Source organism: Trachymyrmex septentrionalis, unplaced genomic scaffold (assembly GCF_001594115.1).
Source record: "Trachymyrmex septentrionalis isolate Tsep2-gDNA-1 unplaced genomic scaffold, Tsep1.0 scaffold106, whole genome shotgun sequence".
NCBI lineage: Eukaryota > Metazoa > Arthropoda > Insecta > Hymenoptera > Formicidae > Trachymyrmex > Trachymyrmex septentrionalis.
Genome location: NW_017304185.1, coordinates 563,838 through 576,030, shown reverse-complemented (window position 1 = coordinate 576,030; position 12,193 = coordinate 563,838). Strand labels below are relative to the sequence as shown.

Below are 12,193 nucleotides of genomic sequence, written 5' to 3'. Positions count from 1 at the left end.
ATAGCCTTCTTAAGGGGGTATTCTACTTTATAGCATTGTTTTTTAAGTAATTTTTAAGAATTTTTTTGAAAAAATGAGTAAATATTTTTGAATTTTTTAAAAAGGATTTTATTTATTAAAGTTTAAAGATGAAATTTTTATTTTTTTAAATTAAAAAATATGAATAATATTTGACATATACAAATATATACAAATATATACAAATATATTTTCCTTTGCATCGTATACGAAGTTCGTCGGCAACTGATTCGTCGCTGATTCCGGATCTTCAGTAAACTGAAATAAAAAAATAAGACTTCATTTTAATCAGAACACTTGCGATTATCATTGGAACTAAAATAATTAATTTCACTTATTAAATAAATAAATGATACTTATTTTAAAAATAAGTTTGACTGTTACGTTTTTAAAAAATGTTTTCGAGCTCCAAAAAAAAATATAATAAAATTAAGTTATCAAAGTCATTTTAGTCCTAATGGTAAATGAATGTGTATTTTATAAACCCTTAAAATTTGAAGCTGATCGGTGCAGTGGTTTTTTTTCAATCGTGATTGCCAGTTCCGAAAAAGTCGTTTCGAGAAAATTGTATTTCAAGTTTACATTGATATTTTTATGCAAATAACGATAGAATTTTGTAACTTACGTTTAGTCGGTAATTCAGGGACCATAAAGTAAATCTTCTCATAAACAGCCTCCTTTGCTGCTCTTTCTTCTCGAGCTGCTGATCTCAACTTTTTTGTCACCTCAGACGTCCGGAGTTTGGATCGGACAATTCGAGTTTCTGTTTTAGTTTATGTGGCTTATGTATAACGTTTTTCTAACCTCTATACTTGTGCTAAACCGGTCTGAAGTACCAGTTCCATTCAGACTGAGATAAACCGTACAAACTCTTTTTGTCCCCCCCACCCCATATTTTTCCCTTTTCAAACTTATTCTCAAAATCGCGTAATTCTAAATAAACGATTTCTTCTAATCTACTATAAATACGCTGTGTGTCTTTACATAAAAAAATCTATTTAGATTCTTCTTAGCTACTATTGCTATCAATAATCTCCAAGCATCTACCCCTATAACCGGTGAGTATGATTTGTCATAATCTTTATTTTTTTATTTGATTAAACCCTGCAGCAACTAGCTTTATATTTAATTTTATCATTTTCATCGCACTTATAAAAAATACCCACTTACTTTTTACTAAATTTAACATTTCTTGGGCGTTTACACGTATCTCGCATTATGCTCGTTTAATGATGCTAATTCGACTTCCATTCGCACGTTTCCATTCCTCTCATTCATTACTGTCACGTGCTTCATTATAATTATTTGGATGTTATTTATGAATTGGACATGGTGAATATTCGATAACCTGGATGAGCGTCACACCTTCTCGTAAACGTTTTTCTCTTTTCTTTAAATATTCTTCCTTTCGTCTTAAATTTTCCGCTGTTGTGAGTCACTTTGGCCTTCTCCTTCTAGTAACTACCTTATTTTCACTTTGATTATCCGAATTCTCTATTATATCAATACTATCATTTTCTATACAAGATTCTACATCATTACTATCTCTTTCTCAAAAGACTTGAATCGAAATTTCGATGGTTATTTAACAAAAAGGAGAAACAAGCTTTATTGGGGATTGCGCCGATACAGTATAGTTTTGATTCTTCTGGGAAACCGTTCTTTTCAACATCGAGTACCTCTTGAGCTTTTTCAACACGCGACTCACGGGAACATTCGGCTTTGTATGTTGCTAATCCTGCTTCTGTTGCACAGAATAGTTTTATTCCTAGTTTCGTCATTTCCATACATCCTAACACTTTTCCTTTACAGAGGTCATCGTCTTTAACCATTGTTAGAGACGGTTGGTTTGTGAATTTATCTTCCTGTAATATTCCTATCAACATACAATGTTTCTTACAGTTGGGAGATAATTTTGCGCTACCTTGCGTTAATAAAAATAAGTTAATCTTTGATTGTATTAAAGGAGTTGAGAGTAGTACATTGAGAATGTCTATAGATAGGAGAATTGATGTGATTAATCATTCCATTCCAGTCCTGAACAATATCATTTCTTCTCCTATTTTCACATCACTCACGGATAAACAACTGTTAAGGATAGAGTCCGACTTTCATACATTTGTGTCGGCGCATCCCAACATCATTTTTACGCATGACAAAGGCAACGTCACTGTTGCCATGGACAGGGACGCATATAGGAACAAAATGACCAAATTATTGACGGACTCAGACACATATGTTTTAATCAAGAAAGATCCAATTAAAAACTTACGACAGCTTTAAGGTCTTTGCTCACTGGATGGAGAACTAAAGGTTATATCAAAGATTCTGATTATAAAGCTCTATATTGTAGTGATGGGTTACTACCGAGAGCCTATAGGTTGCCTAAGATTCACAAGCCTGGTTGTCCTCTCAGGATTATCGTATCATCGGTGGGCAATCCGCTGTATTCATTGGCTACTTTTTTGCACAATAGATTATTTAAAACCATTCCGAAGGCAGACAGTTACATCAAAAATAGCTTTTATTTAGTCGATAAATTAAGAATGTTACATACTACTGGTTCACATTATTTAATTTCATTGGATGTGACATCTCTTTTCACGAATGTCCTAATGAATATAGCGGTCGATTGTGTCGAATAAGCAATGGGATTTTATTTTGAAGGACTGCTTACTTCCTAAGAATGAGTTTTTGGGAGCGATCCGATTTGTCTTAGATTCAACCTTTTTTTCCTTTGATAATTTAATTTCCAAGCAAAGCTTTGGCACTCCCATAGGTTCTCCGTTGTCACCGGTAATAGCGGACTTAAAGGAGATTAGAGACGGTGTCCTTGATGTCGTTGAATTTGGACATTTTATTTTATTATAGATATGTTGATGATATTTATACCGCGGTTCCTCCTTCTATCTAATCGATAATTTATTAAAACAATTCAACTCATTTCACCCGCGCCTCCAATTTATTACTGAAATTGGGGAAGAAAAAATAAATTTTCTTAATATCACTATATCTAGTTAGGAATCGTTTTATTTTCGATTGGTATCGTAAGCTTACCTTTTCAGGGAGATTTTTAAATTTTAACTCGAATCACCCAATTGCATAGAAAAAAGATACAATTTTTTTACTAGTTGACAAAGCTTTTTTACTTTCTGATTTTAGGTTTCATTCAAAAAATTTGACTTTTTTAATTAACATTTTACTTGACAATGATTATCCACTGACTTTTATTTTTGACACTGTTAATCAACGCATAAAAAATCAAAACATAAAAAACATACAAAACATAAAAAATCTAATTAAAAATAGACACTTGACACACATAAAGATTTGATTGACAATGTCTGTACGAAAGAATCTGTTTCTTGGCTTACGGTACCTTTTATTCCTTCTCACACCGAAAAGTTTAAGCGATTTAATAATAATAACGACATCAGGATTTCTTTCCACAGTCCGAACAAAATGGTTAAATATATCAAAGTGCAAAAGGATATTTGTCCCCAGACATCTAGAAGCAATGTAGTCTACAAGATATTGTGCAATAATTGTGACGCGTCGTACGTTGGACAGACGAGCAGACAACTAAAAACTAGAATTACTGAACATCGTAATCATATCAGACAATACTTTTGTTCGTTCTGTCACGGAGCACAGGCTGCAGTACGATCATGATTTTCAATAGGACAGGATTAAAATTTTGGATGAAGAGCCTAATTATAAGAAACGCTTAATTTCCGAGATGCTCAATATCAAGAAGTAGAAAAACAGCTTGAACTTACAAACTGACACGGAAGGTCTGCATAGGGCATATATACCTATTGTAAATAGAGTTTGACTTCGCGATACTGACTGTTCGTCTCTTCTCTCAGTTTTGTTGACCCGCATAAGCGGCCCGCATAATACGCGAGCGTATACATCAAGCGATACACACAATGTCTGTCTTTTATGCGTTCGTCTTATTATATTTTAATAGTTTTATATATTTATTATGTACACTTTTATTTGAATAATTTACATGTTTTTTTTTTGGTGAGTTTTTATTTCTTATTTTAATTCCGTTAATTTTCTTTGCGTTTAATTTTGTTTCGTAAGATGTTTTTTTATCTTTTTATCAACCAGAACTTTTCCAAGAGATATGTTACACTTGATATGTTACGACTGTCTAATCATACGTGAATATCGTCGAGTTCTACATCAAAATTCACCCGAACTGCGAATATAATTGAATATGCGTAATTTTAGCGTTTTCACTTTGTATCACGGTATTCTTGTTTTCTCTGATTTGTCTTACGTCTGAAGAGGGCTCAATCCGGTAGCCGAAACTTGTAATGTTTTTAATTTATTATCACTTTTACTTGTCTTAATATATATCTTTTCTTTCTTTTTCATTATTCTTTCTATATTTTTAATTTATTCCTTCATCTGTATGAGTTTTTTAAAAAAATACATTGACTCTGACTTTGCCCTTGATTTATTGTTATTTATTTTATATATGAAGAGTCCTTGAATTATTGTTTATATACTTTCTCTTTGTACATCTGTCTCTTCATTTGTATTGCAACTATCGTAAGATTATTTCCTATTTCCTCTCTCCACCTTTTCATTACTCTCAGGGTTATATGTAACAATCTTTTAATGTTCAATATCTTCTTTTTCCTTCCTGTAAACTCATAAAACTCATTATTAATAAACTCAGTACCATTGTCAGTACGTATGTCTTATATCTTTACCTAATACGTTCTTACATTTTTCTTGGAACAAATAACGCGTCATTTTTATTTTTCAGAAAGTAGGTAAAATACATGTAATCATCTATAATGAGCAATATAATGAAAGCCACTTTCGGATTTAACGGGCATGGATCCACAAATATTAACATGTAACAAATCTAATATTGCTTGGCTCTGTCTATGAATAACGCTCTCATGCTTTCGCAATAACTTACACGTCTTGCATGCTACACAATTAATTATCTCTTACTTCGCCGTTAATTCCTATTGCGAGTTCTTCTCGTATAAGTTTCTGTATATACAGAATGTTCAGAAAGTGTCGTGACACTTAAATAACTTTTGAACAGATAAAGATAATAGAATCAAACTTGCAGGACACTTATTACGTCAGAAAGGCTATTTTTTGACATAAGAGATAACAACCCCCCCCCCCTCAGGGGTGCAGGGATAAAACACGTTTAAGTCCTAAATGGCATAAAGGATCAAATGATGGCTCGTATAAAAGCTTTCGAAAAGACCTTTCCAATGAGACTTCTTGCGACCCTCCCCCTCCCCCCTCTCCCCTCTCCATAGGGGTGCGAAGGTGAAACACGTTCAAAAGCTCTAAATGGCATAAGGATCAAGTGATGGCACTTTCAAATAACCTCGGAAAGAACTATTGAATGAGACATAGCGTAACCTGGCACTTTAATTATCAGCACCTTTTATTAAAATTGTACGCATATTTCCGTCATCTGCTCTTAGCGTAACCCAAGATCAACGACGTGGACGTGACAGATAACTGATTTCTTTTGGGGTACTTGATTGTCGTGAGCCCCCTCGTCTCTCACGTTTGGGGTGTTTGTTTACAACAAATATTCAAAATGCTCCCCCTGAACGGCCAGACAATTATCTAATTGGTTGTAAAAACTGGAGATCACCTTCCTATTGTATTCCCATGTACATATGTATCTCGTCTCATCAACTATTCGGCGACGCAAATCATCAAGATCGTTAGGTTTGGTGATGTAGACCTTATTTTTTAAATATCCCCCAAAAAAATAATCAAGTGGCGCCAAATCAGGGGTGTCCACTCACTTGGATCTCTCTTTCCATCTGTTGGGAAAAAATTCGTTCAAGCATCGTTGTGTTTGTAAAGCGTAGTGAGCCGGTGCCTCATCCTGCTGGAACCAAACATAAAGTTTGGACCAACGATGGTCTGTATTGCCGGTACAATCTTATCTCGAAACATATTTTCATATTTTTTAGCTGTAAGGTTGCCATCAATAAAAAAAAACTCAAGTACACTTTCACCTAACAATCCAGCCCATATGAAATTCTATGCGACGATTGAAATCGTCATCAGATAATTCCTGAATAAAGTGAACCTTATATGAGTGGAATTTATTTTTTTTCAACGTTTTATGCACTGACGCTAAATCGATATCGTTTTGTTGTGCTACATCACGAATAGAACTGTGCGGATTTTCGACAAAGGACAACACAACGTCTAATGCTTTATCGGGATAATGATCGCATGATAATTTTGCGATTTGATGATAGACAGAATTACCAGAGATCCTCAATTTTCAAGCAATATTGTTTTTTTGTATGAGGCGACTTTTACGCTGACTGGTGAGATAAATCGACATAACTACAGATACTGGAATACTAAATATCCTCATTGGAGTTGAAGCGCATTCGCAGCATCCGCAAAAACTCAATGTATGGGTTGAATTGTTAGATGAAAGTGTACTTGGGCCTTTCTTTATTGATAGCAACCTCACAGCTCAAAAATATGAAAATATGCTTCGAGATGAGATTACTGGCAATATAGACCATCGTTGATTCAAACTTTAACAATGTTTGGTTCCAACAAGATGGGGCACCGGCTCACTATATAATACGCTTTACAAGCATGACGATGCTTGGACAAATTTTTCCCCAACAGATGGATAGAAAAGAGATGTTTAATTGAGTGGTCATCCCCATCACCTGATTTAGTGCTTCTTGACTATTTCTTTTGGGGATATTTAAAAAGTAAAGTCTACATCGTCAAACCTAACGATTTTGATGATTTGCTTCGCCAAATAATTGATGAGACGAGATACATATCACGGAAATACAATAGGAAGGCGATCTCAAGTTTTTATAATCGATTAGCTCATTGTTTGGCTGTTCAGGGGGAGCATTTTGAACATTTGTTGTAAACAAGCACTTCAAACATGAGAGATGAGGGGACTCACGATAATGAAGCATCCCAAACATGAGAGGCGAGGGGACTCACGATAATCAAACACTCCAAAAGAGGTCAGTTATCTGCCACGTCCATGTCGTTGATCTTGGGTTACGCTAAGAGCAGATGACGGAAACATGCGCATAATTTTAATAAAAGATACTGACTAGGGTGCCGAGTTACACTATGTCTCATTCAAGAGTTATTTCCGAAGTTATTCGAAAGAGATCATCATTTGACCCCTTATGCTATTTAAGATTGTTTCACTCCCGCATCCCTGGAGGGAGGAGGGTTGTTATGTCAAAAGATAGCCCATCTAATGTAATAAGTGTCCTGCAAGTTTCATTCAATTATCTTTATCCGTTCAAAAATTATTTAGGTATCCCGACACTTTCCGAACACACTGTATTTATTATTCATCACATAGCCTAGCTTACGATGCCATACATCTGTGAAATCCTTACTGTATTTATCGCAATCAATATTATTATTTAATCGATACTGTTACATTCATTTCCGGTTATGGAAGTCATACGTGTTATAAAATGATTGTCTACACATTCTCCTATCGCTATTACTTCACCGTTCTCTCTACATATCTTTACACCAAATTTGGTGAAATTAACTTTGAACTCGCCCTCTATTAATTTAGTGATAGAAAGTAAATTAGAATGCAACATAAATGACATCGCTCACTGTGATGAAAGTTATCTTATTCTTATCATTCTGTATTTTAATATTAAGTGTCCCAATGCCTTTGGACTCAAGCATATTATTTTACCCGCTAAATAAATTTTTTCTCTAATCGACTTGAAATCTATAAAATTTCTTTTCAAATGTCATATGCGTCTATCCGTCATGTCATATCCGCTATCTATAATCCATTTATCTTGACTTTTTAGACAAATACTATTATCAAAAACATGAAATGTAGCATAATCTAATCTGTCTTCAAGGATGCAAGATTTGCATTCTTAGTCTGGTTACCTTTACTGTTATCCTTTTTATCTTTCGTATTTTCAGGCGTCTCAGTTCCTCTCCATGCGATCCTTATAGTGATAGCAGTCCTTCACTAGATGATTCGTTTTTCTGCATATGAAACATTTCTTCTTAAAGACCTTCTTATGTGGACTCTTAATTGATGTACTATATATACTGTTTCTTGACCGCTGCTATTTCCCTGCTGCTTTTCCTTCTTCTGCAAGTCTCTCTCCTCCTCTCTAAGTATTTCAAGTATCTCGTCCAACCTATTTTCTCGTTGTTTTTAATATCTCATGAACTTGGCTGAACCTGTTATGCAACCCTCAGACGACATTGTACGCTAGCTGCCGTTGCGATACATTTATCTTGACTCTTTAGATAAATTTAGCCCCGCGGTTGCACATTTTACTGCTATGCCTCTTGCACAACTTATAGTATGGTGTTCATTAGCCGTTTCGTTATCCATCATCCGGATATTTTTCAGTTCCTCTCCTGCGTCGATCGCTCTGTCTTCTGCAGGTCCAGCATATGCGTCATGGATGCTGTCGATAACAGTTTTGCATTCGTTTTGTTGGCGAATATAATATTTGACTATCACTCAAAGATAAATGCATGCAATGGCGTCGACATTCTTCTCGTCCCATTCCGCTTTCTTGTTGTCTTCCGCTAGCCGATCGGTCATAATGACGCTTATCAGTCTCTTTAGTTGTAGTACTGATTCTATTTCTACTTTCCAAAATGGAAGTAATTGTCTCTCGTCAGAAACGGGATTGCGCACAAGGCTGGTTTCTCCGCCATTACTACGTTGCTTGATCTCACGTGCCGCCGGTTTCTTAGTTTTCCGTCTTCTCACAAATATCCGTTTTACTCTCGCCTTCTCCAATGAATTACGGTCTGCTACCAATTGTTGGGGTTTTTATTGGATAAAGGACCTTTGTACTTTTATCACAAAAATGTCTTTGTTAAAAATCGAATCGGAGAAGAAAGGACGTGTACGTTACAAACAATAAAATAAATCTGATCTAAGGAGATGATCTCGCATGGGGTAAAAAGACTCGCTAATATGGCGACATCTATCTCGAGAATCCTGAACCACAAAAGAATAAAGAATATGTCTATGATCGATCGGTTTGTTAATGAAATAAACTTATTTCTTACAATTATATCAAAATTTGAAAATAGGTATAATAGAGCTAACGAAGTTATTCTTCGCGATATTTTTAATCCGCAAGCGGATTTGAAATTTCGGTGCTATTTTGAATTAAAACGAATACAAACAATTCCGCACCTGCTTACAAATTTAAAATATCTCAAAATAGGGTGCTAGCATTTTTTCCTTTATATTTTTGAACTCCTTAAGGTACAAACGAAAAAAAATTAGTTACAATCTAGCTTAATTAAATACTCATTAAAAACAAATTTTTCTTAAAGTCGAATGCCAGGTTCACATAAGTTTTATTATTGAGATTTAATATATACATTATAAGTATATAAATAATCATTTTAAGGAGAAAACATGTAAAATATTAATTTACTTTCGATTGTACAAATTTGATTGTGTTAATTTTTGCTCTTGTGTTGTTTTTTTTTTATAGTCTATCAGCTTAGATATTAAACTGGCAGAGCCACTGTTTTCTTAGAAATGACACATAATATAGAATTGTTTTTAGTAGTACAAAAAATAGTACAAATTCAATCCTATTAATTTCTGATACTATTTTTCTTTTTTCTTTTTTCTTTTATTATACTTTACATTGGTCCTGCCAGCTTAATGTTAAACTGTCAGTTCGATTTTTTTCGAAATGTCACACGATACAAAATTATCATTAATAATACAATTTAATACAAAATGTGTAACTAAAAATTCCGATAGGTCTGATTTGATTAGATCCTGCTAGCTTTATAGAGCTATAGTATTGAACATCTATGAGCATATTTAGATAAGTTAAATTTGAAAATCTGATACATCAGTTTCCAGATACTTCAAATAAACAAATATAAAAAATGATTGCTACTTTAAATCGTACTCTACAGTAATTATTACGAATTAAAAAATTAGATATCGAGACTGAAGTTATTGGAATAATGTTAAGGATACCAAAGGGTTTATGGATTATCGCCGTATCATGATCTATTGCAATTTTAACGTTTCGTGAACCTTGTCGTTTACTTCATCAGGATGCACTGATACTTGCTGATTCATTTCATCAGGGTTAGGAGCGTGCTTAGTGAGTGCTTTCCAGCAAGAACACAGTCAGACAGTGTAACACAATGAATCATTACATTCTTGTTGTTTACCTACATTAAACAAAGAAACGATTCACTGTATTACAGTGTCTGACTGTGTCCTTGCTGAAAAGCACTCACTAAGTACGCTCCTAGTCCTGATGAAATGAACAGCAAAGCATATAAAACGTTGGCAATGTTGGCATCAGCAATGGTTAACGATACCACGATAATAACCCGTAAACTCTTCGACACCTTTAAAAAAACACCTAAGTGAAAGCTTCAAAAGTAATTTTTTTAATAAAAGGCTATAAGTTATAACAGGATAGTAATTGTTTTTAACCAATTAAAAATCATTAAAACCTAATACATGTAAAAAACAAACATTTCAACGCTTATCGGGTCATTTTCAGTGTCATACAATATTAATCCGCAATTTAACAACCTTCAATCTTCAAAGTATCCACACCATGTTAATTTTTCCAATAATTATAGATAATATATCTTGACAAATCAAAAAGTGTCTTATTGCAACTATATAAGTATTAAGTTGTATCGACTTACAAAGGTCGATAGATACGTTGGTTATTCAAAAACTGAAAATATTATATAATTCCATGAATTAGAATTTAATTTTTTCAGTTGTACCTTAGGTCATATTTATATGAGAATATTCTCATATATGACCTAAGGTACGACTAAAAATTAAATTTGTTAGACTAATTCATAGAATTATATATTTTCAGTTTTTGAATAACCAACATCTATCGATCTGTGTAAATCGATACAACTTAATAACTTATACAGATGCAATGAGAGGCACTTTTTGATTTGTCAAGATATACTATCTATAATTATTGGAAAAATTAATATGATGTGGATACTTTAAAGATTGAAGATTTTGTAGAACTGTTAAATTGTGGATTAATATTGTACGACACTCTGAAGATGACCCGATAAGGGTTGAAACGTTTATATTTTACATGTTTTAATGATTTTAAATTGTTAACAACTATCGTCCTATTGCAACTCGTAACCTTTTATTTAAAAAATGTTTTATTATTTGAGTCTTAGTTTATATTATTACTTCAAAAGTAATATTAAGGATGTTACAGAATTGTATTTATTTATTTATTGTAGTGTTTTTTATAAAATATATTCTTTTTTCTGCGATATTCTTATCTATCTTCGCTCTTGATTTTTCAATGTCTATGTCGAGTTCTCCTTAAATTAAAATAAATTGTTGAACTTCATTCGCAAGTTTCTTTTATATTTCCAACAAGAACAATACGCAATACTGGTAAACGTTCAATTCTCTGGGCAATTAATTCTGATCTTACTCTGTCTTCGTCGTAATCGATGACAGCGTTCTTGTCACTTCGCATACTCGTTCCCGATTTCAGCACCTCAATCTCGTTTGAATCCATCTTCGTTACGCGATTAATCGTCGAGGCCTATTTTCAAAAACGTTGCTACGAGAAAATACCAGAACACACACCTATACCACTCGTACTTTCGAACCGTCGAGCGTCAAAACAAAACCAATAACTTAACCTAATTCCATCGAACGATTGATCTTGAATCACGGAAAGAATCTTGGTAGAGTAGCCCCGACTACGAGCCGATACGGCCAGAATTGAAAATGGCCGCCAGAGGCGGCGAGTCTCGCAAATGAATTTTCAATCACGGAAAGAGAATTAAATAGAGCAGGGCTGCAGGTGCGGTCCACTTAACGCTACAAATGCTTCGAAACTTTTGATTGACCAATCGGAAGAAAGAGTTTTGTTAACTATCGAATCAAAAAATGCTTCGAAGCATTTGTAACACAAGTGGACCGTAGCCTGCGTTCAAGAATTACGCCCAGATAGTTATAAGCTGAGTCTGAGCACAAGATCCATTAGAGTTACTTGTCGTAACACTTACTTAAGGCTGCCGCAAACAAAATTTCTGTAACAGTACACTTTAAGACGTGAACTTAAGCCGATGAGCCAATCAAAATATTGCTTTAGATCTACGTACTCTA

General features: G+C 34.0%; 1 protein-coding gene across 2 annotated transcripts in view; it reads right to left on the bottom strand.

Annotated features, from left to right (window-relative positions):
* Window positions 1-11,740, bottom strand: part of LOC108745837 (uncharacterized protein C17orf59 homolog) — a 54,949-nt gene extending 43,209 nt beyond the window's left edge. For both annotated transcript variants that reach the window (XR_001939123.1, XM_018482231.1), the window contains exon 1: window positions 11,511-11,740. Coding sequence is in view for 1 of the 2 variants with exons in the window: in XM_018482231.1 (XP_018337733.1) it covers window positions 11,511-11,597 (87 nt within the window). In the remaining variant the exon portion in view is untranslated. The remainder of the gene's footprint in view (window positions 1-11,510) is intronic.
* Between the last annotated feature and the right edge of the window lie 453 nt (window positions 11,741-12,193).